This window comes from Adiantum capillus-veneris, chromosome 23, assembly GCF_014529385.1.
Source record: "Adiantum capillus-veneris isolate H3 chromosome 23, ASM1452938v2, whole genome shotgun sequence".
NCBI lineage: Eukaryota > Viridiplantae > Streptophyta > Polypodiopsida > Polypodiales > Pteridaceae > Adiantum > Adiantum capillus-veneris.
In genome coordinates this window covers 147,824,709-147,852,513 of record NC_140953.1, presented here as the reverse complement: position 1 = coordinate 147,852,513, position 27,805 = coordinate 147,824,709, and the positions used below count along the sequence as shown (strand labels likewise).

The 27,805-nt window shown below is 41.3% G+C and overlaps 1 protein-coding gene across 1 annotated transcript; it reads right to left on the bottom strand.

Annotated features, from left to right (window-relative positions):
- Positions 1–7,773: 7,773 nt before the first annotated feature.
- LOC147428795 (uncharacterized) lies at positions 7,774–9,146 on the bottom strand. Its single transcript, XM_086496897.1, has 3 exons — positions 8,747–9,146; positions 8,344–8,632; positions 7,774–7,909 (listed from the first exon to the last, which is right to left on the bottom strand). The coding sequence occupies exons 1-3, from the start codon at positions 9,144–9,146 to the stop codon at positions 7,774–7,776; spliced, it is 825 nt and encodes a 274-aa protein (XP_086353023.1).
- Positions 9,147–27,805: the final 18,659 nt, after the last annotated feature.

Here is a 27,805-nt window from a genome sequence, read left to right as displayed (position 1 = left end):
ATTCTCGTTGCATGCACATCCTCAACGAACACCTATTCCACAAACTCACGAGCTATTACATTCATGTTTTAGGGTACATGCCATATTTGAAAAGAAACAAAAGACTTTAACAACTTTATTACTTTGAAAAACTAGCCCTTTATGCCTTCTTGATTCACCATCCACGTACTTTGAACTTGTTATACAATAGCATCACCTGATGGCACCACGGGAGCATGTTCATGCACATGTGTGTGGGTGAAATGCAATAGAAAAAACACACAATATGATGGAGCTCAAGGTAAGAAGAATATCTCACCACTCCTTATTCTTCATTATTTCCAAAGAATAGGGTTTGCAATTAGTGATGGGTGGCTGTTAACGGGTCATCGTGATGAATGTCTGTAGCATAGCTATCTAGCACTACCATAATGTCCATACTCAGGGAAGCGACTTGCATGAGGCACGGAGACTCTTTGAGGGTGTCAACCTTAGGACATGATCCTATAGAACAAAGCCATCTCTTGCACTTGCAAATCCATTGCTCTCAAATCTGGCAAACTACCTATGTCCTATGTCACTGCACTCAATCTTCATGCCATTTTGGCACTCAAACAAATTCCAAATGCAATGAAACTTTAGGAGGAGGTCTAAGACACTTAGGGGCACTATCCTACAAGGTTTGGTTTCAATCCAACAAAGTACCAAAATCATGATCCATCATGATCAAGGTCTTGAAAACTGAAAATAACATACCAAAGAAGTCGCCCTATGGTCTAGGAACACTCTCTTGTGGTCAAAACGTTACAAGACAACCATTAAAGCACTCAAAATAGCCCATTTAGCTTGCTAATGTGTAGTTGCAAACCATAACAGAATTGACAATGATTACACTTAAATTAAAGAGCAATAGACAAGGAACACAATGCAAGTTTTGAGATCAAAATTGGGTTTTCAAAGCTCAAGATAAATTGAGTACAAAGTATGTGAGAGTAGTCACTCTCAATCGTATGCTCCAAAACTCATAAAACGTTTTGATAATTATAATGTGTCCTTTTTCACTTACAAAAATTGAGCTTTATACCTAGGACTTTCTTTACTAGTGGCCAACTTTACAAGGCTCATACTCAATTTTAGACATTAAACTCACATTTTAAATAAACTGGCTTAGACATTGTCTAACTAAAATGAGAGACTCTCATAGAATTAGAAGGCTTTTCCAAAAAATAATGATGGGATATCAAAATTTTAGGGCTCATGATGAAGGGGTTGACTAGGAGGGTGTGTGTTTGGTCCATCTGCCAACATTCTCCCCTTCCTAGTCTTTGCACACCCTAGTGCAAGCTTTGTCTTCATCGTTGTCTTTCTCTTTGGTGTTAGCTTTGGTAGTAGTTGGTCTTTACTATGATTTTCTAGTGTCTAGTAGTCAAATGTTGTTTTCTCTAGCATCCTTCTTAGTTGATTGAAATTCTCTGCTCTTGTTGCTATCTGTGTTTGGATGGCCAAATCCTTGAAAGGATTTCTCATTAAAGCACTTTGATAGGAGATATGTTGGGCAGACAGATCCTTCGTCATGAGGTTCAAGATGGTATAATCCATCTGAAGAACTTGGTCATGAATGCCTCCTCAAATGTTTGCAACAGATACTCTTAGGACAAAAACATGACGCAAGCGTACAACCCCATGATCACGTTGCAACTTAGAACCTCTGTTTACATGTTCCAACATAAGCCTGTTGTGACCTCTAGAAACACCTTCCATGGGTGTTCTACTGCTTTGATGTCCTCAAATGTTGCGATATAGGTGATAAGAATTTGGCAATCTTTACCACTATCGGACAAGTGAAATCTAGGACATCTTGTATCTATGTTATTACTCCTCGTAGTTTATGAACCATATAGTGTTCTGACAATGGGAAATTGCTAGTCGGCTTTGATATGATGGGGTAGTTAAGTATCGAAAGCCTTCTTCTTTACCAATAGTAGAAGCTATCCCAGGATCGTCTTCTATTCATGGGACAGGATATAGGGTCCATCTTGAGATGATGTGGTGCATTTCTATAGATGGTCTCATCCTGTGGTTTCTTGTCAAACAATCTCTTTTTCCATAGGGGTTGATTCTCTAGAATTGCTAATACCTGGTCCACTATCACAAGAACATCTTTGTAATCCCTTTTGAGTTTTGGCCCAAGAGTGGGCAATAATTTCTTCTCCCATAGGAGAGCCTCTTGTTTCATGAGTGATAGTGGAATCATGTCGTGTCTGAGGTCTTTACCACTTCATTTGGCTTGATCATCAAGAGGGCCACTAATCCACTGTACCTTTAGTTTGTATTGCATGTATCCCCAATGAGAAGGATATTGTACTTCCAAGATCCACTTCTTGATTTCATCTCTAGCATTTGGTGTCTCTTCAATGGCTTCAAAGTCATGGAACCTCCCTCAATAGATGTGCTTGGTAGATCTATTGGGGGTAGGTCTACTCGTGTAAACTCTGTCTCTGTTGTATGAGTTGATGGAGCTGGTACCACTGCTTGGGCTTGGATGGCACTGATTTCCATATTTTTCTTTTGAATCTCCAATGCATATATCTGTCTTTTGAGCTGCTAACTCTGTCTGTGCCTTTTCCAATCGCTCCTTTAGCTGCATGATTTCCTGATCTTTTTGGGCTTGGATAGCCCTATGTCTTGCAATTAGGATCTGTCTGTCATATTTCTCTTGTGCGAGCTCCTCTTTGACTGCTTGCAGTTCTTCTAGAATTACCACTAGGGCTGATGATGTTGAGGTTGGGGTAGTGCGTCTTGCATTGCTAAAAGTTCTGATAGTGTTTTTTTACTACACCATAAGATTCCCCAAGCTTTGCATTCTTTTGTTGCTTCCTTTCTAGCTCCTCTTCCAGCTTTTGCTGATCCACTTGCATCTAATTTTTTGCCTCATTGTAAGCTTCAACCTCTTTACAGTAGTAAGCCACATCTTTCCTTTCTCTCTTGAGCTCTTTGTTTAACTACGTACGTTCTCTTGTAAATTTTTGACTCGTTGTTGGAGCCTTTGATTTGCCTCTTGCAATGTCCATGCTTCCACCTTGGCATCTCTCATATCTAATCCTCATAGGTTGATGATGGCTTTCTGACACTCAAATTGCAGTTTGATGTGTGCTAATTGTTCATCCATGTCAAAGTCTTGAAAGAGCCTCGCACCATCCTTGATTATAGCTCTAGTGTGCGAAGAGACTGGTCCTCTTTTTTATGCAATCATTGGTGAAAGGTGCTAGCTTCGGGCTCTTTCTCTTTGGGTAGCTCAATCCACTTCTCTTGTTCTTTGGGTGGAGCCTACTTTGTGCTTTCGGTCTTCTTGTTGCTTTTTAGACTCTTGCTATTTTGGAGTGGTATGCTGTTGAGTGGCTTCTTTTTCTTGGGAATTCTCCTTCTCTTTGTCTTCAAGATTGTGCTTCTCTAGAGGTTGTTGCTCTTGAATTTTGTCTTGCCTTTCAGATTCATCCTTTGAATTTTGAGTATGAGGAGGGGTGGTTAGCTTGAGGGAGAGGGGTGGCATTGTTTTTGTGTGGATTTCTAGAGGTTCCATACCCGTCCTCTCTCAATATTTTTCTTTTTGGACTCCTACTAAGCTCTATGTTCCATGAGAACATTGTGGATATGTTCCTGCGTGCTAGAAAGATCCACCTTATCATCCATTGTTCTTCTCTTCTATTGCTTAATGTTTTCTAGTCTTTCAGCTTTTCTTTGCTTGAGGGGCTTGTCCAGGTCATCTTCTTCTTCCTCAGCATCCATGTCAGCTCCCTTTGGTTCTGTCTTCCTTTTTCTTCAACCAACTTTTGCCTTCATTCCTCTCCAAGATTTTGGGCCTCTTCTATCGATCTCTGAGTCTAGGAGATAGGAATTTTTATTGTTTGGCTCGATTGACTCATACTAGAGGTACAATGATGTCCTCCCCTTCATCCTCATCCTCTTCGTCAGTTGTGGCTACACATGGTTGCCTCTCATGAGAGAGGGCAACACTTTTGGCCTAAAAAAGGAGGCCATTTCTACACACATTTCATAGTGTAAAGTTGATGCAACAAGGTGAGTGTGAGGTGGTGAGAGTGAAGCAAGGTGGGAGCTCTATGAAGGGTATAATCCCTTTGTAAACTACTTCTTGTTTTGTAGTACTAAATCCATTGAGTGGTTGCTTTCTTGTAGATGTAGCCCACACTAAGTGAACCAGGTATATTGTGTGTACTCTCTCTCTCTCTCTCTCTCTACTCTATAATCTCTTATGTGTGAAATCTATCTCTCTCCATTAAGTAATCTACTCAAATATCTATTTAGCTACGCCTTATTTCCTAACAATGGATTGAAGCTGTGGATGATTACTTCTCTGCTGCAAGGACCATACCTGCAAATTAAATGATGATAGGGATATTTCGTCTCTCAGGGGAAGTGAAATTATCGTGGAAACAACATTTTCGTGACATGGGAGTGTTGGAGAACTCTCAGAGTTGGTGGGAAATCAAACAAGTAGTGAAGGAAAGATACTTACCCCCTGCCCATGAAGCGATAAAGATGAATGAGTTCTTTAGCTTGAAACAATACAATTTTTCCTTGGAAGAGTATTACTCAAAGTTTGTGAGGCTTATATGTTCTGCACCATCAATGACCATAGAGTAGTAGGTAGCTCGCTTTTGTCAAGGTTTAAGAGAACCAATCAGTTCGCGATTAGAAGCTTTAAAACCTACAATTGTACAAGATGCTTTACTACGAGCTAAACCTTTGATGAAGGAACAAGGGATTATCAGAAGAATTGAACAGGATCAAATATTCAACGATAGACAACCACAAACAGCTTATGCTGCCAATGCGCAAAATCCTCCACGCTTGAATGTTTGATGCTTTGAATGTGGAGAATTGGGACATTATCGAAACTCTTGTCCATGACTGACTAATGGAGTAGTAGTAGCAAGTGAAGCAGACTAAGGACATCACCCTTTTAGACACAATGATGGTCGTTAGTAATTAGAGTAGGAGTATGCTCACTTTTCCTCGAGATGAGGACATCTCAAATCCCTAAGTTGGGGAGATTGTAATGTACCCAATATTTTTTAGTAAAAGTATTTCATTTAATTTGCAAATATTTAAGGTTCGCATTTTTTAAAGTCTTAAAGCGTTCCAACGGAACGATCGAATAAAAAATTGGACTCTTGAACTATGAAATATGACCCTTATTTCCTTGAAAACTATAGGTTGATGGAAAACTTAAGCCTCAAGATTGTATCTAATGATAAGAGTTTTGACCCTTTAGGGAAAGAGAGATCAATTTTAGAAAGAGGAGGGAGTTAAGTTTAGAGTTCTTTCCTTGAAAGTCAAGCTTCTTCTTATATTAGAGAATCGAATTCGCACATCAGAATCCTTGTCCACACAAAAAAAAATTATAAAGAAGCCACGAACGTGTGCGAACTTACCTCTCCTTGCTTCCCTCTATTCTTAGCTGGCCTTGAGAGCCTTATAAAGACCCCTCCCCCCCTCACTTTCAGACAGAGATAGACACTCTCAGAAGCAAAAGCTCTCTTGCCTCGACGCCGGAGTTACCTTCTCTCACTCAAGCTCTCTCCCTCAAGCTCTTACCTTCAAGTCATCTCCATATCCAACTCTTTCTCTACCATCATCGTATTGCCCTTGGAATTCTTGAGTTCTCTTTCTCTCTTTTCCTCTTCTCTATATCGATACAATGGCCCGGAAGCGAGTAACTCGAAGCTCGAAGGACGCTCATGTCACTCCACATCCAAGGAAGGTGCAAAGGAAAGCATCAAATACTCCAAATTTTGCTCAAGCAGAGGTATTGGTTGCGAAAGAAGTCGAAACCATCCAACCTCAAACACGGGAGGTAATCAAACATGTCGCTAATCCGGTAAGATAAATTTATAATTCTGCATTGTTATTCATGTTGACCTGGGAAGTCAAGCATAGGGAACCCCTTAAACCATCCAAGAAACATGATTCTATCACAAGAGACAAGCATACGTTTTCATAGATTAGTGAAAGAATTGTTTGATAAATTAACACTGTTTGCTAAATTGTTATTGCTTGATAGATTGTTATTGTTTAATATGTTGTTACTACTTGATATGAAGAGTTGGTTGATCATGTTTACAGAATCATTTAAAGAGAAGAATTATTGAAAGAATATCTCTTGCTTCTCGCGGGTAGTGAGGTGATTCCGTAGTTAGCGGAGATTAAGCTGAGGTTATTGGCTCTCTTTTGTTCCTTTCGGTTAGCGGGATGCCTCGCGGGTAGCGGGATGCCTCGTGATTAGCGGGATGCCTTGCGGGTAGCGGGATGCCTGGCGGTTAGCAAGATGCCTCGCGGGTAGTGGGATGCCTTGCGGTTAGTGAGATGGGAAGGTTGCAAAATTTGCGGTTAGCAAATAAATCCTTTGCAAAGGTTAGACAAAGGAAGTCCGCGGGAGCGGCAAACTCATGAGCAATTGGAAAAGTTGTTTTTGTTGAAATATAGGGCTGCTTTCATTAGGCCTTGTTTGAATTGTTTGGTATTGTTTGAAGGGTTGTATTAAAGAATCTGTGTTTGTAATTAATTAAGGAACACTGTTTGTGTATGTAAAATAGTGTGGTAGTAATTAGAAAACAAGATAAAAAGTGTGAGTGTGGGGTGGAAAGTGGGGGTTGGCTTAGGTTGCCAGTCAAGGATGGGTGGTCTCCATTAGTCAAGAAACTCTTCACTCCATCTTATTAAGAGAAGTGAAATTAGAGACTCATTGTGCCAAGAGTCGAGATGTCCCAAATCTACGTGCCTACAAGATTACTAGTTAGTTTAGATTAGGTCTCATATCATATTTATGGTTTATGGATGGCGGTCGTGCCTCTTAAACATGGGGAAAAAGGCGTTGTTTATGGATTGTAAATATGTCAATGGGATTTCATCTTTATGATAGGAAACAACTTGATTAAGAATCCTAGATTTATTGACCTAGCTTGTGGCGTATGACCCTTATAATCACGTAAACGATGGATGGAGGACTTCCTCTCTTCTGTTGTTTGTATCTCTACTTTGTGGTAACAGAGTAGGGTATCGTCAACGAAAAAGGAGAATAAAGGAAGTCCATCTATCAAGTCGCCCCAATCTTCTTGGGGTTGGGGACCTCACATGAAGACCATGGCACATGCACACAACAAAGGAATTATACACTGTGACTTGCACCCATGGAACATCATGACTGACTTCACTAAGGAATGTGTGCCACATGTGGGTGTCATTGATTGGGGGTTGGCACTGCGAGTTGGCATTGAGAAGCGAGCAACCAACATCAAGGACCCCACAGAGCATGCCCTACGTCCTTGCAGGGCCCCCGAGCTTTGCAACCCAAAAGCTCCTTGTCCGTTATTTGAAAGCCACTGACACCTATGCAGTTTCTTTCTGCATTGAGAAAATATGTTATTGGTGCAAAGATTTTTCAGATCATTACAATGTGTCAAGGCAAAAGCAAAAGAAAATTTATTGCGCATGCTTGCCAACATAATGTGGAAAAACTACTTACAACAAGGGCCTAGATAGAGAAAGACATTGCTAAATATGAGTGAGCATTTAGATATGTTAGAGCTCAACTCGGAGATGTGTTTTCGTTTGCTTAGTGAGATGATGCCTAGATTTTAGTTTACTCTGATTACCTTTGTAAACAGTAGTCTCTTTCAAATTATCTGACATATGTAAATGGAGCTTTTTGTATATTCATGGACCATTGACTTAAATTGTACCATTTTATAATGATGTAGTCATGGGGCAAAGCAATTAATACACAATGAGATGTGTCGTGATATTTTCTGTTGAATTTGTGAATCTATATTCAAAAGTAAAATCTTTTTGTAATAATGGAGCAAAGCGATCAATGTGGTTTGTTGTTATAGTTTTAGTTGAAAGCTGGACACTGTATTTGCAAATAAATTCATGGTGCACAATGATTAATACAAAGTGTGGTGTGTTGTGATAACTTAAACCAAGGTAGACCAGTGGATTTGCAAACGTATCTATGATGCAAACTTAAGTTCTATCGCACATTGAGATATTGTCATTGTGATTGTGACAGGTATGGACGAGCATGAAAAATCTACAAAAGCATATGATCGCTTGCAGGCACTTGGTGATGCAACTTGCTTGAACGACCAAGCAAGAGTTGTTGCAAGGACCAATGAGTGGGTGTCGGCAAATGGAAAACAGTGAAAAGACATCAACAGAGACGTCACCACATAGATGGTGAAGGAAGCATGGCCAAATGTGTCTGACTTTTGTATCCACAAGGGAAGATGGAAGTTGGATAAGTGTGTTGTGCCAGCCATACGCACGCATGTCGAAGCTATATACCTTGCCTGGACCGGGAGTACACTAAACCACATAGAATGTCCCTTGATCAAACATTTTTTTGGCTCTGAAGGAGAGTTCAAGCTCTCCTGAACATTATACCAACCCATGTACACCTTTCCTATATTGGGTAATTTAAGATCAAACTGACGCAAAGATGTCATCACATGCCTCATCACTAAGTATGTGTCCCCAACATCAGACCAAAAGTGTCTATCGTCAATAAGCACTTTCACATATCGAACCTTTGTTTTTACTCGTACTGGTTGCTCTGCTTCCCACTCATAGAAGCCTGCACAAATAAATGTCTCCAAAACAGCATTTTTATTTTGCAAAAGACTCTCCACATTGTAGAAGTTAGTGCAAAATTTGGTTTCACATGGAAGCTTCATTTTTGTGGACATACGTTGCCGATACATGTCCAACACACGTTTTCTCTTCAAAATAAACTTCACCACCTTCCTTACATTCTCTATAATTATCTTGAACCAATCAGTGTCCTCTTTCTTATACCAATCTTGCAACCCAAGATTCAAGCTATGTGCATTGCAACCAAATGTGTACAAGCTAGGAAAGTGCTCCTCCAAGAGATGACCCGTTTCTCTACAATTTTTGGCATTGCCCATTATCACTTGTACTACATTTTGGACACCAACTTTATGAATTGTTTCTGTGATTATATCGGCTATATAGCTCCCTGACTTTATCCCACCTGAGCTGTCAGCAACTGATTTAATGAAGCACTCCCCTTGAGGAATAAATATCATAACATTGATCAACCGCTTGTTGGACAGTTGACCATCCATCGTTGACTATAGTGCATCTTGTTTGATCAACTATTTTCAAGATCAATCTATCAACTTCTTTTTGGGTGTCGCCAAAGCATTTATCCAAGAAAGTTGTCCTCATTTGATGATATGATGGAGGGGAAAAGCCAACCCCATACTCACCAATCTTCTTCCATGCATTCTTCCATGACTCTTGTGTGACCATCAACATCGAACCTCCTGTAAGATAGATAGCTTGTGCAAGAGCAGACTGTGCCTCTTCAAGAGCAATTGATTGAAAGCTTTGCTCTAGACTTACTTGCCTTGTTCTATGCATTTCAACCCTAAACTCAAGCAATCCATCTTGAGTGCTAGCTCTTTGTGTGTGTGTGTGTGTGTGTTGGTCGGCATGGAGGGTGAACCACTATTTTGTCCGCCTTGTGTTGAGGTAGCACTGCCTTGGTGCTTTGAAGCATGATGACTTGGAGTCGATATTCTAGGTCTCCTTACATTGGCTACACCTCCTAACAACTCTCTCAAGCGTTTTGTGGCACTCTCATGACCTACACCATTACATCTGCCTCCATTAAACCTATTAGTTGTTCCATTCCCTGATCCAAGGAAGCGTCCCTAATACAAGGTGCACCTCCTGATTTTTCTTTGCCACATAATCTGCAATGAAAATCTATATACGATCTTACACTGTCGAAAAATTGCTACTTACGCCCTGGCACCTTACCACCGACGGCCTTGCGCTTCCCTTTATTGGAAGCTCCATTGTTTGATACTTCACCACCAGATGATGGGCAACTAGAAGTAGCTGCAGTGATGTTCTAAGAGCAACCATTGGCATCCATGACAAGTTCACAAGCCACCTATACATTCCTACAAGCATAAAAATAATTAGTTTTTGAAAAATAGAATTTAATTGAACAATTGTATAATAAAGTAGAATAATATACATATAAACATAAAGCAAAAAACGAACCTCAAGCAGTTGCAACCACCTATACCCTTCTCAAGATGCTCCCTACCCAAACCTGTTTCCAGGCGGATAGACACCCAAGGGAGGTAACTATACGTGACAAACAATACGTAGGTGTAGTAATAAGCAGAACTCCATTCCAACCATATAAATGAGCCCCAAGCACTTGCACCACCTATACCCTCTGCAAGGATGCTCCCTACCCAAACCTATTTCCAGGCGGATAGACATCCAAGGCAGGTAACTATATGTAACAAGCAATACATAGGTGTAGTGATAAGGAGCACTCCACTCCAACCATAAAAATATGCCCCAAGCACTTGCACCACCTGTACACTATGCAAGGATGCTCCCTACCCAAACCTATATCCAAGCGGATAGACACCCAAGGGAGGTAACTATACGTAACAAAAAATATGTAGGTGTAGTGATAAGGAGTGCTCCATTCCAACCATAGAAATGGAAATGAGCCCCAAGCACTTGCACCACCTATACCCTCCGCAAGGATGCTCCCTACCCAAATGTGTTTCCAGGTGGATGGACACCCAAGGGAAAGCCAGTCATAACAAATTGTGTTGCTAAAAAACATAGGAAGCAAAGCTACCTGAATGAACACCAAGACCTCAAATAAGCCAACAAGTGTGCCAAAACAAATGGAGGCAAGTATGAGACATTGTTTATATAGTCAGCTCCAGAAATGGGGGGCTAGCGGAGGATATAGCCAAGCCCGCCAGGTATGATAGCTCGCCCCCTGGGCCCCATTAGGCCAACCAAAAATACCACCGGACTGACAAGAAAGGCCGGTTCCAACAGGTGCTTATGAATTTTATGTTATAAACACTCTCATTGAGTGTTAATCACATGAGGTATTACCACTTTGCACCTCACGTGAAGATGTGAATGAAATCCCTACCCCCAACTACAAAACTATGTTCTTTGCTGAAAGGGGAAACCATACTCACACATGCTTGAGTCAATCTTCTTGTCCGTGATACACACTGTCGCAACCATTCGGCTTCGCTCCCATTACCTTCGATGCGAGACATGGCATTGGAGCAATGGAGAAGAGTCAAATTAACTATGCACATTATGCTCACTGCAAGTTTGAGAGTCTGCATACCATACACTACTAGTGTGCTTAGATTTTGGTCACATATGAAACTGCTTCTCTCACATTTTCAGCCATGACTTAGACCTACACACTTTCCTCTCCCAGCCACAGTGTGTGCTCTCCATTGCGACTCTCATCACCACAATTTTGGAGCAAGAGTCACTCATTAGCCATACATGGTGCATCACATGTAACTTTGGTCCCATAGGTCATGTTTGACCTCCAAGGATGACCATAAAATTGAGAGAGAGAGAGAGAGAGAGAGAGAGAGAGAGAGAGAGAGAGAGAGAGAGAGAGAGAGAGAGAGAGAGAGAGAGAGAGAGATAGATAGATAGATAGATAGAGAGAGAGATAAAATTCTCTCTCTCATTTGAGGCTCTCTTTCCCACCCTTCTCCCTCTCCATGCTCTCTCTCTCTCTCTCTCTCTCTCTCTCTCTCTCTCTCTCTCTCTCTCTCTCTCTCTCTCTCTCTCTCTCTCTCTCTCTCTCTCTCTCTCTCTCTCTCTCTCTCTCTCTCGTCGAACCCTAACCCTGCAGCCCTTCTCTCTCGTTGAACCCTAACCCTGCCTGCAGCAGCAGCTGGGTGCGAGGGCGGCACCTGGCTTCACATGGCTGCTTAGTAGCTTTGCCCAACCTCGCCAAGGCAATGATCCAACCCTGCACTCGCGGTCGCCCTGTGTCTGTGTGCGACCCCGCTACCCTGCCACTCTGCAGTCTCGACTCCTCCTTGCTCTGCAGCCGGCCCATCCCAGCTCTCTGTGCGACCTCGCTACCCTGCAACCCTCTGTAGTCCCTTGGAGCCAATCAAGTTGGTTCCACAAGGGAGGTTTCCCACACAAACAAAATCTGTGGTGCAAGTTCCATGATGGCAGAACGCAAAGGAGTACCCCCGACACCAAGACGTACTCGCTCTTTTGTCGTCCCCCCTCGGGTGGATCCAATGGACCGCATCCAAGCCGAACTCAAGGAGTTGAAGGTAGAGAATGCCGAGCTCAAAATGCGCCTCACCACCCTCGAAGCCCGACTCCAATCTTTCGAATCCCAAAAACAAGCAGACACAGATCGCATTTTAGCTAAGGCCAAAGAAGTAGAGCACACATTTACCCAAAATGTGGCCTCATTAGCCACTCAAATCCAAGAGAATGCTGCCACTGTATCCTTCAAAGTGGAGGAGTGCTTACAGGAGCGCCGCCGTCGCGAAGGTCTTGCATTGACCGTTCGTATTGGTGGCTTGCCCTCCACTTGGTGGGAAGAGGGCGACAACTTTCCTGACACACTAGTCAAGCTTAACGAGGCCATCCAACCTGTCAAGTTTGATACCTCGACCATCAAATGCTTACACTGTGACCACCGCACCAACCAAGGGAGCCTTGTCTTCGAAACCAAAGAGGACCGCACAACACTCCTAAAACAAACTCACCTTCTAAAGGGGACAACCATCTGGATTAGTGAAGCTCTAACGCACATGCAACTCAAGATGAAGAAACAAGAGTTGCAAAAAGTAAGAGAAGCACGGGCTGCAGGTAAATGGGCCGTCTACCGTGGTGGTAGAGCCATCATTGAGGAGTTTCGGACACAAAAATCCCCATAGTATTCTCTTGGATATTCTCCCCCCCTTTTTGTTTTTCCCATAGCCACCTTTATCACATAAGTGACATGTGTTGCAGTTTTGTTGTAAACATCCCCAACAACTTTTCTTCCCCCTCAGTTTTTTGTCTTGCCACACTTGCCTTAGCCGTTGTAAATTTGACACCCTCTTTGTTAGAGGAGTGCTTTTGTATGTCCGTTTTTCGGTCCCATGGGTCATATTTGACCTCCGAGGACGATAATGAATCTATCTATCTATCTATCTATCTCTCTCTCTCTAAAGAGAGAGAGATAGAGAGAGTGTGTGTAACATTTAATGCATTAGAAACTTGTGTGTAGCAGAAAATGATAAGATAGTGAGCATTCCATTAAGAGCAAGTTCCAAATAAACATAGAGAGAGTACTTCATTGGAGAAATCAACATAGCAATTTACACCTAGCTAGTTTGGCATAGACAATACTTGAAAACAGAGAGAAATAGAACAATTGACAATAGTTGAGGACGGAATTTATATGGAGACACCCCCCCCAAAAAAGGCTCTATATTATAGCTTCTCCCATCAAAGGAGACTTTTGTACAATACAATCTTTGTGTCCTTTTGACAAAACTCGTTGGTGCAATGAAGATGGAAGCTTCATGCACCAAATTATGCTTGAAAAACACACCTAGTGGGCCTAGCCTCAGTCCCAAGACCTCACACACCTTCAAAGATGGTGAGAACTAGTAGGAAATGAGAAAATATTGAGAGGAAGAAGATGTATCTTACGAGAAAGAAGTATTCTCCTCACATAATCACTCTAATAGCATAGCTTAGCTTAGTAATTATCATGGTAGAGAAGATGAGCATGCCACTAAAGCTTGGGTCTTGGTTGGATTTGCAATACATAGCCAAAATTTGTTAGTGTAGGCCTCTAATTCTCAATGCTTGGAGAAGGAGATGGAGTTGTTGCTCAATATATGAATTGTGTGTGTGTGTGTAGCAAAAATTGGTTAGTCTAAAATGCCAACTCCTCTCTCTTCTTGGTCGACCCCTCTTCCCATTTGCTCTTGCTAGCTTCCCATTGGCTCCCACAGATCTTATTCAATAACAATTAAGAAGTATAGTTGATAGCCTTGTGACAAGTGTTCTCCTTTCCCCTTTTGTGAGAGCTTTAGGTAATTAAAATAATTTATTCAAACTCTCATTGGATCTTTTAGTCTTCTGGCCAATAGGAATCAAGAAAGCCATTGGGTTTCTAGATGCTCATTGGACACCTTTGCAAAGTGTCCAATAGTCTTCTAGGGAGCTTAATTTCTATTGGTTCTTTTATCAAGAATTTTGAAATTGATTAGACTAATTTTACTCTAGCCTAATTCTCATCGGTCCACCTCTATGACCATCCAATAGGATTTGAGGGGAGATTGGGGGCATCTCGGCGAGGAGCCTATCATGTGTCCATTATTCCCTTTCTGTAAAGGGAGAGCTTGGGAGTGTGTGTGTGTTTCTCTCCCTTTAGGACTCACCCCCTCCTTCCCAGGGATGTGGGAAAACTTTTTAGTCTTCTCATAACCATTCACTTTTCCCCCTTTGGCCATTGGATTTATTAATTTAGGTTTTGGAACCTTAGCCTATGGAAGTTTTAATGGAGCTGAACCTTAGGTCTTTTAAGATCCATTGATGCATTGCTCTTTTGCAGAGTGTCCCTGTTTGGATCCCTATTTCCCCTCCTTTGGATCCCTGATAAGATCGGTCTGGCAACGTTATCAATATTCTAGTTTTTACTCCCCTGGTACCTCCCATATTAAATGATGAGCTTAACATGAGAGAATAATTTGGGAGAATTAGATATTAGTTTTTATGAAATTATCTCTCTCTTGAAATCATAATCGTCCTCGACTATGAGATAGAGAAGATAAAGCCTAGTCATTAGTCCATTTGATAGCGGGTAGAGGATCCTTATTTTACCCTACGACACTATTCTAGAATGGATGACTAGTCCATTTGGTGCTTGAGAGCCTTAGTTGCCACTAGCATGTCTGCACATTAGTCCAAGTCAATCTTCCATAGTAGAGTGACAAGCTCTACTTGGTGTATGGGAGAGGTCGTCTCCACAAACATGATCCTAAGCATGCATACTTATTAACATTTGTGCACAATAAAGAAAAAGAGAGTTTTATAAGACAAAACTTTGTTTATTTGTACATATTTACATTTTGCTTACTCTAGGGAATCATTGTAAGCATTGACATTAAGGGTTAGGTTATTCTTTAATTGTATGCCTTGTATCTATCTAGCATCTTCACAAAAGGATAATTTTTAAACTTGATAAGATATCATCAGATAGTCTTACGACCTCTCAATATCTTGTCTTCGTGTCAGAGAATGGACTCGGGTTGCGGCACCTCTTCTCGGTCCTCGATCTCCGTTGGGTCTTCAATGGTTGCTTCTTGAGGTGATTCTCCTTTGTAAGGCTTTAGTAGGCTCATGTGTAAAGCATTGTGTATGAGCCAATGGTTGAAAGACTTGAGTTGATAGGCCAACTCATTGATTGGCCTAAGAATTTGAAAGGGACCATAGTACCTTTAGTACTTTTGGTGTCCCGTAGGATTCTTGCCCGTTGTGTGCCTTAATGGATCCTTGGGAAACTTAAGCAAGACCCAATAATTTGGTTTAAAGGCTAGATCTCTTTTGTGCTTATCAATAGCAGCCTTTTGCCTTTGCTGAGAGATGGATATAGCATCCTTTATCTTTAGGAAAGATTCTTGTAGGTCTCGGATATATTCATCTGTAGCAAAGATCTTCCCATGTACCTTGAGTAGCAAGGTACTTTTTGATCTTCCCTCCATCACCTCAAAAGGTGCTTTTCCCGTGGAAGTATGTACATTGTTATTGTAAGAATATTCCACTAAAGGTAAGTACTTCTCCCATTGGGAATTTTGATCTACTTCTGTTACATAAGCTTTTAGTACATCAAGAATTGTTAGGTTAGCTATTTCACTTTGGCCATTTCTTTGGGGGTGATAGGACGAAGAGAAGTTTAGCCTTGTACCTAAATTCTCAAAGAGACCTTTCCAAAAATTACTGGTCATTCTAGGATCTCTATCCAACTCTATGGACTTTGGCAAGCCGTGGTAATTGAAGATTTGTGATATAAAGAGGTTTGCCATTTGATGGGCCTTAATAATCTTTTTGATAGGTATGAGATGTGCTTGTTTGCTAAATCTGACCGCTATTGTCCATATTCCTTTATTCCCATGGATAGACTTGGGCAATCCAAAGATAAAGTCCATGGAGATGCTCTCCCATGGTGAATTAGGGATTGACAAAGGTTGAAGCAATCCATGTTGCTTCCCTCTATCAAACTTTGTCTTTTGGCATACCACACATTTTGAAAGATCCTCTTGTATGTTTGTTTTCATGGCAGGCCAATAGAAGTATGTTTCTATCCCTTTTAAGGTAGACTGAATCCCTCTATGCTTGGCATAAGGAGGAGGATGAGATTCATACATTACTTTCTCATGTAGTGAGTTAGTAACACATAGCATGTTGCCATAGAGAAGATAACCTTCTTGTAAGGTAATTGGTTCTTCCTTCTTCCCTAGTTCAAGGGATGAAATCACATCTTTAAAATCAGGATCGATAGCGTACTCATCTATCATAGAAGATACATCATTGTGAGTTGCTATGGATGCCACATTCACTCTCGATCGTTTTGAGAGTGCATTGGCTACTTGATTATGCCAGCAATGTGAGAAATATGAAAATGAAATTGCAAAAGGAATTTTTTCCACCTTATTTGTTTTTCAAAGAGCTTGGTCTGTGTCATGAAGTACTTAAGGCTTTGGTGATCCGTGCGTAGAATGAAAGGAGTCCCAAAGAAATAGTGCTTCCACAACTCTAGAGCATGTAGAACTTCTAAGAGTACCTTCTCATATATACCCAGAGCTTGTTCAATAGGGTCGAGCCTTTGACTCTTCTAGGCTATGGCGTGCCCTTCTTGGAGCAAAGCAGCTCCAAGAAAATCACCATTGGCGTCGCATTGGACCTCAAATGGCTTTGAGAGATCCGATAGTGTAAGCATAGCTTGAGAGATAAGATTCTCTTTAAGCTTTTAAAAGCATTGTTCTCCTTGGTGGACCATATATACCTAACATATTTATTTGTTAGGTCATGTAATGGTCCAGGGATTTGTGAGAGCTTTTCTATGAAGCGTCTATAGTATGCACACATACCTATAAAGCTTCTTAATTCATGCACATACCATGGATTAGGCCATCCTTTTAGTACCTCTAATTTTGATGGATCCATTTGGATGCCATCTTGAGAGATAATGTGACCTAAATATTAAATCTCTTGTAAGAAAAAATCACTTTTCATTCGATTTATATAAAGATTATTCTCTCGTAAAACTTGAAATATTACTTGGAGGTGCTGCTTGTGTTCATCTAATGAATTAGAGTAGATGATTATATCATCAAAGAACACTCTAGTAAAGCTTTGGTGAGGCCTGAATAGCTTCTCCATCAGACGGTTGAATGTTGCTGGTGCCAATGTAACATTTAATGCACTAGAATCTTTCCTAGGTACTCTCTCTTCTTGGTGGGGAGTTTGGAGAATACCATGGGTGCGCAATTGTTGTAGCAATTCACCTTGGAGAGATGGAATTCCCAGGGCTTGTTGAAGCCTAGAAATAAGATAGTGTACAAGAATAGGGGCATTATTAGTTTCTCTTTCATTAGAAAAATCAAAGCTATCAACATTCATTTCAATCTCTTTTCCCTTGTTAGCCATACTAGCAAATTTTAGATGTAAATTTTTACTTGTACTTTGGCACTTCAAGCCCTAGTTTCTACTCCTCTTTACCTTTAAAGATAAGCAATCAAGCATCTATACCCGTGGCTCGAATATTATTAATTGCAAGGAATAGAAGAGAGGGTTTCACAAAGCCAAGACAACACCAATTCCTGTCAAGCTTCTAATAGCTCAATAATGGTGAAGACATATGCAAGCCCCGTAGGACTCCATTATTAAGACCATAGCTCTCGACGGTATCCCCATTACCTACATAAAGTAGGCGTGATTCAAGGATGAAAAATCCCTATTCTACTTACTCTTTTGAAATTAATAACACCAACCATTTGTAGCAAGCTTGAGGACCTCTCTTCTTGAGCAAGAAAAGAGAAACCAGTAGCTTATATACCAATGTAACATTTAATGCACTAGAAACTTGTGTGTAGTGAAAAATGATAACATAGTGAGCATTCCATTAAGAACAAGGTCCAAATGAGCATAGAGAGAGTTTCTCATTGGAGAAAGCAACATAGCAATTTATATCTAGCTAGTTTGGCATAGACAATACTTGAAAAGAGAGAGGAATAGAACAATTGACAACAGTTGAGGATCGAAAACGACTTTGTATTATAGCTCCTCCCATCAGAAGAGCCTTTGGTACAGTAAAATCTTTGTGTTCCTTGACAAAACTCATTGGTGCCATGAAGATGGAAGCTTCATGCACCAAATTATGCTTGAAAAACACACCTAGTGGGCCTAGCCTCAGTACCAAGACCTCACACACCTTCAAAGATGGTGAGAGCTAGCAGGGAATGAGGAAAGATTTAGAGGAATAAGATGATCTTATGAGAAATAAGTATCTCCTCACGTAATCACTCTAACAACATAGCTTAGCGTAGTAATTAGCATGGTAGAGGAGATGAGCAAGCCATTGAAGCTTGGATATTGACTACGGCCGCCGAGGCATTTTTTCCCTTTTTTGGAGGTTTTTTCCCCCGTGCATTGTATATACGTCCATCACTCTAGGGCTATCTATCTTTCCATTGCGCACTAAGTAATACACTCTCAGTTGTGTGCCTTGAGCTTCCTTCGTCTTCTCCAAGTTGTGTGCATTTCTTTGCAATCCTAATTCCAACAATAAGTATTAGAGCCGGGTGCATCCTCTCAGGCTTAGTCGTCAGTAGCTCCAGCACACGCCTACTCATTATCTTTGATTTCAGTGATCTTTGGCAAGCGTTTGTAGGTTGACAAAATTTTTGGGTTTGCTAGTAGAGCTTAGTCTGCTCAGATTTTTGATTCGGGCTCATTTCGACCTCCGTTTCCACTACAGCCAGGTCTGCACAGGCAGTTTTGTAATTTTGTGATAATTTCTATCAGCACTAATTATTGCATAACAGATCCCATATAGCTTGCTGCGGGTTGTGCTATATAGCATGTGTTGATCTCATTGAGTTTCTTTCATTTTGGGCAGTTTTCACATCAAGTGCAGGCATTTTCCATGGCTGACAACAACACAAATGCATTCAAGATGTTTGTTGCTGAGGACAGATTGGATGGGGACAATTACCCTATGTGGGCTTACATGATGCAACATGTTATTGTGTCAAAGGGAGTCTGGAATATTGTGCAGGGCATTGATGTACGTCCTGGTTTTAAGGATGTAGTTGATATTGAGGATGTTGTGGGTCTTACTGCAAGGATTGCTGCTATTAGAGTTGTTTTGCCTTCGGTAGAACAAGCTCGTTGGGATGTAAAGGATGCGCAAGCTCATGTGTTGATTGTGTTGTCTATGAAGCACACCATTACTCCTCACATTCATTCAACAAAATCTGCAAAATAGGTTTGGGATATTCTAGCAGGTCTTCATGCAAGCCGCAATGAGGCTAAAATTACTTTGTTGCGTAAAGAGCTGGAATCGAAGATTATGCATGAGGAAGATGATATGGACACTTTCCTTGCTGGTGTCAAGGATATCAATGAGCAACTTATTTCTGCAGGTGAAGTCATTTCCGAAATCTCCCTTGTGCAGACTATTCTTGATGCCTTACTAGATTCTTACCAGACTTTTGCTAGTACTTGGACACCTATGACCCAAGGAAATCTTGAAGTTGTCAAGTTTGATGCATTATCCACATTTCTATTGCAAGAGTCACTTTCTAGAAAAAATAGGACTAGGCAACGTGCAGTTGAACAGGCTTTTATTGCTTCTCGAAGAAAGGGTGGTAACAGCAATGCAACCACTTCTTATGGTTCTCCTGCAAGTGGCAAAACTTTTGTTCCTAATGCTTCTACTGGCACTAATTCATCTGGAAATTCTGGTGATAAGGGCAAAAAGAAGATGCGTTGCCATTATTGTAAAGCTAATGATCACTTGATCAAGCAGTGTCCTAAGTTGAAGGCCAAAGAGGCTAAGAAGAAAGAGGGTGGTTCCACTGCAAATGCTGGTTCCACTATAAATGTAACCATTGTTGAGTCTTCTGTGAAAGTAGACTATGATGTTGATGTTGATGTAGAATGGGCTTTTAGTGTAGAGTGCACTTACAATCGTGCTGTCCATGATGCATGCATGTCAGTTGCTATAGATTCACATGTATGGTATTTTGACAGTTGTGCTACAAAGCACATTACCTCACATCATGAATTGTTCACCTCTCTTGAGTCTCTCCCTCATGGGAATTCAGTCACTTGTGCCAACAATGCCTCTTACTTGGTTCAGGGGGTTGGAAAGATTGTGCTTACTACTACAAATGGCAGTTCTTTCACACTTGTTGATGCACTTTATGTACCTGGAATCAAGAAGAAGCTTTTTTTTGTATCTGCACTTGCTAGACTTGGACTTGTAGTCAAATTTGTGGATGATAGATGTAAAGTTCATGATCTCAGTTTTGGTGATAAAATTGTTGCATCTGGCCTTTTGTGTTGTGGGCTGTATAAGCTCACTTTGTATGACAAGTGGGGACAAAATTTTGCAAATGTAGTTGTAGATTCAAGGGCTGTTTCAGATGCAAAACTATGGCATTTTGGGCATTTGAATTTTGTCAGTTTGTAGTGTTTGTAGAAATCTGATATGGTTGCTTCGTTGCCGCTTCTTGAAGCACCTATCAAACATGTTTGTGAAGGCTGTATTTTGGGTAAGATGCAGCGTTCAAAGTTTCCAAAGGATGGTTCACTTAGGGCCACATGCAGGTTGCAGCTTGTGCATAGTGATGTTTTAGGACCCATGCAAACTCCGTCCTTGGGCAATTACCTTTACTTCATGAATTTCAATGATAATTACTCCATGCATGCATGGGTATTTCCACTTACAGCGAAGATCGAAGTTTTTATGTGCTTCGAATAATTTTTGGCTATGGCTAAAAATGTATCAAAATGTACTATGGGCACCCTTCATTCCGATTGAGAGGGGAAGTATATGTCTCATGAATTTAATGCATTCCTGGCTAGTCGTGGGATAAAACACCAATGTAGAATGCCTTATACACTCAACAAAATGGTGTTGTTGAGAGGAAAAATAGGTCACTTACTAAAATGGCACGATGTATGGTCAAAAGTCAAGCTTTGCCTCATTCTTTTTGACTTGAGGCCATCATGTGTACCACTTATGTACTTAACAGGTGTCCTACAAAAGCTTTGCAATCTATTACTCCATATGAAGCATGGCATGATAGAAAGCCTTCTATTGAGCACATGTGTGTTTTTGGCTATTTGGCATATGCTTTGGTGCCACAAACACAGCTGAAATGGATTTTTGTTGGTTATAGTGCTGAAAGCAAAGGTTACAAGTTGTATCATCTGCAAACAAAGCATATTCTGGTTTCATGGGATGTAGTGTTTGTGGAAGATTCTGTCCAGCCCTTGTTGTCATGTACTAGAGACAGAAATGTAAGCTCACAGGACATTTATGACACTTTGTTGCCTCTTTTTAGTGGTGGAAGTTTGAATGTAAATTCCAATGAGGAAAATGTACATCCTATGCGGGTTTCCAAAAATTTTACATATCGGCCTATTACCAATGCAGATGTACATGATGTACTTAATGAGAAAAGGGCTGAAAATGAGCAGGCTAGGGGTATGCCAAAATGGTTGGTGCATACATTGCGTGACAGTAAATTGGATGCACCTTTGTCTAGTCATACTCGTTCACGCTCTCGCCATGCATCTTATGCATTAGATTATTATGCTTTGACTGTGTCTAGCTTACATGAGGTTGAGGAATCTCTATCTTTTGATGACGCACATAATTCAAAAAATTGGATGGCTGCCATGCAATCAGAACATGATGTACTTATAAAAAATGACACATGGACTTTATGTGATTTGCCTCTTGGAAAAAAGGCCATTGGTACGAAGTGGGTTTACAAGTTGAAACGCAAGGTGGATGCTGAGATCGATTGCCATAAGGCTTGACTTGTTGCAAAGGGTTATGCACAGCAAAAAGGCATAGATTATGAAGGACCTTTTCTCCCACTTGGCGTATGATTGATGTGCGTTTTCTATGTGCATTGGCATCTCACTTTGGTTGGGATGTACATTAATCAGAAATTGTTACTGCTTTCTTGAATGGTGACATATTTGAGGAATTTTATGTAATGCAACCTCGCGGTTTTGTCAAGAAAGGACAAGAGGACAAAGTGTGTAGATGTAAGAAGGCTTTGTATAGGTTAAAGCAATCTCCTCGTGCTTGGTATGAGAAATCTGGCACTCATTTGGTCAAACGAGTCTTTTGTAACAGTCCAGCAGAAAGCACATTGTATGTAAAGCATGAGGGTGATGCACTTCTCATTGTGGTTCTTTATGTAGATGATTTGCTGATCATTGGACCAAATGAGAGACATATTACATAATTTAAGACTGATTTGAATGCTATTTTCAAGATGAAAGATTTGGGGCTATTGCATCATTACTTCGGTATACAGTTCAAGCAGTGTGATGGTGGTATTGCCTTGTGTCAAAAAAGTTACATAGAGACATTGCTATGTAAGTTTGGACTGGAGGATTACAAACCTATTGCCACTCCCATGGAAGGAGGTTTAAAATTCATGGGAAGGAGGTTTAAAATTGAGTCTTCATGATGCTCGTGATCCTGCAGATGTCACTCTTTACCAAACTGCTATTGGATGCCTCATTTATGTATGCAACACGAGGTCAGACATTTAGTTTGCAGTCTCACAGGTCAGTAGATTTGTGCATAGCCCAGGGTCTAAGCATTCACACTCTGTCACTCAAGAGGATTTTCCACTACCTTAGTGGCACTTTATATCTTGGCTTGTTTTGTCCCAAGGGGGGATCATTGTCGCCAGACATACATGCTTTTTCGAACTTAGATTGGGTTGGTTGTTTTGATATGCGAGTGTCCACAAGTGGTTTTTGTTTCATGCTTGGAAATTCATGTATATCGTGGTTGAGCAAGAAGCAACCTACTGTGGCCACTTCTAGTTATGAGGCTGAGTACAGGGCAGTCTTCACAACTACGGTTGAGTGTGTATGGCTCAGATGCCTTATGGTTGATTTGGGTGTTGGATAGGACACTGCCAACACTATCTACAACACTGACAGTCAGAGCGCATTGGCAATTGCAAGGAACCCAATTTTTCATGCTCGTACAAAGCACATTTAGGTGCATTACCACTATGTCAGGGAGAGGCTCTTAGCAAGAGAGATGAGCTTGGCTTATGTGCCAACATGGGACAACCTTGCAGATATTTTCACAAAGGCATTGTCTCGTGAGAAGCTTGAAGCTTTCCGCAAAGCTTTGGGCTTACTCCTCTTTGTGGACTGATCATGTCCTTAGAGCATGGCACTTCCCTTTACTCATGTGCCATCTCTTGTTCACCGCATCACTCCAGAGGGGATTTGTTACCATATACATGTGGTAGTGATGTGTGTAAACACACTAGGACCGCCAGGGCATTTTTTCCCTCTTTAGGAGGTTTTTTCCCCCGTGCATTGTGTATACGCCCATCACTCTACGGCTATCTATCTTTCCATTGCACACTAAGTAATACACTCTCAGTTGTGTGCCTTGAGCTTCCTTCATCTTCTCTAAGGTGTGTGCGTTTCTCTGCAGCCCTAATTCCAACAAGCCTCTACTTCTCAATGCTTGGAGAAGGAGATGGAGTTCTTGCTCAACACATGCGTTGTGTGTGTGTGTGCATGTGTGTGTGTGTGTGTGTGTGTGTGTGTGTGTGAAGCATTGGTTAGTCTAAAATTCCAACCTCTCTCTCTTCTTTGTCGACCCCTCTTACCATTTGCTCTTGCTAGCTTCCCATTGTTTCCTACAGAGCTTATCCAATAACACTTAAGAAGCATAGTTGATAGCCTTTGATAAGTGTCCCACTTTCCCCTTTTGTGAGAGATTTAGGTAATTAAAATAATTTATTTAAACTCTCATTGAACCTTTTATTCTTCTGGCCAATAGGATTCAAGCAAGCCATTGGGCTGTTGGATGCTCATTGGACCCCTTGGTGGACTGTCCAATAGTCTTCTAGGGAGCCTAATTTCTATTGGTTCTTTTATCAAGTATTTTTAAGCTGATTAGACTAATTTTACTTCAACCTAATTCTCATTGGTCCACCTTTATGGCCATCCAATAGGATTTGAGGGAGATTGGGAGCATCTGGGCTAGGAGCCTACCATGTGTCCATAATTCCCTTTATGTAAAGGGAGACCTTGGGAGTGTGTGTGTGTGTTTCTCTTTCTTCCCCTCTCTTTAAGGATTGCCCCCTCCTTCCTAGGGATGTGGGAAGACTTTTTAGTCTTCCCATAACCATCCAATTTTACCCCCTTTTGGCCATTGGATTTATTCATTTAGATTTTGGAACCTTAGCCTATGGAAGTCTTAATGGAGCTAAACCTTAGGTATTTTAAGCTCCATTGATGCACATTTCTCTTTTGCAGACTGTCCCCCTTTGGATCCCTATTTTACCTCCTTTCGATCCCTGTTGGGACTGGTCTGGCAGCCTTACCAATATTATAGCTTTTACTCCCCTGGCACCTTTCCATATTAAATGATGAGTTTAACATGAGAAAATCATTTGGGAGAATTATATTAGTTTTTATGAGAGAGAGAGAGAGAGAGAGAGAGAGAGAGAGAGAGAGAGAGAGAGAGAGCATAGAGAGGGAGAAGGGTGGAAAAGAGAGCCTCAAAATGAGAGAGAGAATTTTAGCCCTCAACAAAAACAATATAATGAATTTTTACTTTCGTAAAATCTTGCTTTCATAATATTATATCTATCTGCCTCCCACTCTTCCACTCCATCTATTTCCCCCTTCTCCCCCCCCCCCCCCCCCCCCCCCCCCTCTCTCTCTCTCTCTCTCATTTTTGAATTGGGTGCTAGCACCCGTTTCACCAAACACATTAGAGAGAGTGAGAGAGGGAGAGAAAGAGAGCGGGCGGGAGAGTGTGCTTAGAGAGAGATAAGGGGAAAGTTAGAGAGATATATAGAGAGATAGAGAAACAAGGGGAGGAAGAGACAAATATCGGAATTAAAATAAAGAATAGTGATAGAATATATGGAGAGAAGGAGAGATAAGGGGAGGGATAGAGAGAGGGATATATGTATATATATGTGTGTTTGTGTGTGTGCGTGTGTGTATACACACACACACACACACAAAGATCATTAATTGATGCACGTCAATGGAGAGAGAGAGAGAGAGAGAGAGAGAGAGAGAGAGAGAGAGAGAGAGAGAGAGAGAGAGAGAGAGAGAGAGAGAGAGAGAGAGAGAGAGAGAGAGAGAGAGAGAGAGAGAGAGAGAGAGAGAGAGAATGACGGGCCCTGTTCGAGAGGTGTCTTGCTTGTGCTACTGGGAAATGTCTTCTCTTTCTCCCCACGCCCAAGCCTCTGCTCCTTGTGATACGCCCCGCGCCTACATGCAACCTGCTGTGTGAAGATTGGGCCCACATTGTCCACATCTGAGGTCCCTTCTTGAACAATAGAGCATGTCTCTGCCAAAGGCATTTGAGCTTAACTTTAGTGCTGAAGCCACATCGTCTGTTTTGGGGGGTGAGGATGTATTGTTTGATTCTCCATCTATGTCTAATGCTTTAAGGGATTCCTTGAAAGTGGACTGTCCAAGGGAAACATAAGGTTGTCTTGAAATTTGCTACTGTATGGAATCATGTTAATGTGTTTCAGAGGAGAGCTGTCGTGCTGTACTTTATAGGGAAATTGCCCAACATTAGAGAGGTTGTTGGGTTCATTGACCATGGGTTTCATCATATTGTGGTGGATAAAATGTTTTATTCTTGCTTTGGTTTATGCGAGGTGTTGTTCTTCAAGGAGGATGATCAGAAATCCTTTTTGAAACCATCTACTGTTATTATGTGCAGACAAGGAGTTCATGTCCTTCAATGGAAACTAGTAAGAAAAATTAAAGAAGAGCTCATGAGCAAATGCCCTGTCTGGGTAGAATTAGTAGACCTTCCTTCTTACCTCTGGCCCTGCATTACTGAAATAGTGGCCTCCCTAGGGAAAGTTCTCTTTAGCCCATTGATTGTCCCAATAGGAGCAAAGCCCGTGTGCTTTGGGAAAGTGATAAAGTGTTCCCCTCAACATTGGAAACTGAAATGGAGGATGTAGGCAAAGTGGTTTTGTATCTGAAATGGGTTAACTTGGTTGGCTCCCTCTTTCACTGTGGGAAGCTATGTCACTTCTCTAAGAATTGTTCTACACTAAAGTTGAACTCATACCTTCTTACCCAGGTAGCAAGAATCTGGTCCTGAGAAACTAAATCTTTGGAAAACCCCTTGTGACCCCCTCAATTGCTGCAGCTGTTGTGGCTGCCTCCCAGCCAGATGTCCCCCTCCTGCTCCTAAACCGCTATGTATGCTCGTCCACGTGGCACTTTAGTTAACACCAGATCTTCAGTCTCTCAACCCTCCTCTTCCAGAAATCCAAGAGGGGGGGACAAAGGGAAACGACCTATTGATTCAAAGGGGTTCCAAGCCCCTCCCTCCAAAAGAACCTTCAAACCCAAGAATTTTGCCTCAAGATACACCTCATCCAATGTCTATGACATCCTTCAGGAATGCCCTCACTTGAAATAATAGAAGCAGTAGAAGGACTGGTCAAGAACTACCAGCAGAAGCAACAGAGGGACCCTCCTACTATGAACTTGGAAATAAACCTGCAAGATTTGGATGATGATACTCAGATAGTTGTTCACACACCCTCATGATCATACCTTCCTATAATGTGAGGGGGATCAAAGACCCCAATAAACTACTCACCTTTAACTCTTGGCTAGTAAAGAGTAATACTCATGCTGATTTTATTCAGAAGCATAAAATGCATGAGAGAGCTGGTAGAATGTATCATTTTAAGGGGTATGCCATGTTTTATGGAGGGAAGACAAATGCCTATTTTGGAGTCTTAACTTGCATAAAGCAAGAGCTTAACCCTCAATGGGTGATGGACCATCCATCTGGGAGATGATCTATATTCTTGATTGACTCTACCTTTGGACCTCTTCATCTAATTAATGTGTATGCATCTAATTTTGCTCATGAAAGAATTCAGTTGTGGCAGTGGTGCTTGGAGCTTCAGTTGAAGTCAGGAGTTCTAGGGGGTGACTTTAATATGGTCACAAAGGTTGAGGATACCACATCCATAGCATCTGTAATTGGGGCAAGGGAAGTTACTGCCTGGGAACATCTTAATGCTAATTGGATGATGACTGATGCATGGGAAAATAACAACCAGCAGGCAGGTTTCACCTTCCACTCCCTTTCCCATCAATCTTCTTGGTCTAGGCTGTACAGGTTTTATTTCTTGCAGGGGGATTGGCTACCTGTTAAAAAAGAATGTGTGGTTGATGTATCAATGGTTCTCTCTGACCACTTTCCTGTGATATGCACCTTATCTGACATTGTTGCTGGGTCCTTCCTCTAATCAAGGTCTTAAACGTCCTCTTATGATTAACAATATTATGTTAGCTAATAGAAACTTTCTACAAGAGGTTGAGAGCATGATTAAAAGAAATCAAACTGCATTTTCTCATCCACCACATGTCTGGCTACATATATGCTCTGACCTGCAGCACATTATCAGAAGGTTTGGGAAAAGGGCTGCTACCCTATACAGAGAGAAGGGTAAGATGGCCCAACAGAAAATTGAGCATTTAGCTCATCTAGCTAAAGTCTCTGCATTGTGTCAAAGGAAACTTGTAGAATTGCAGGAAGCAAGGGAAGCAATTAGACAAATTGACCTGCAACAGCAAGCTGAAAGGTGTAGATTTTTAT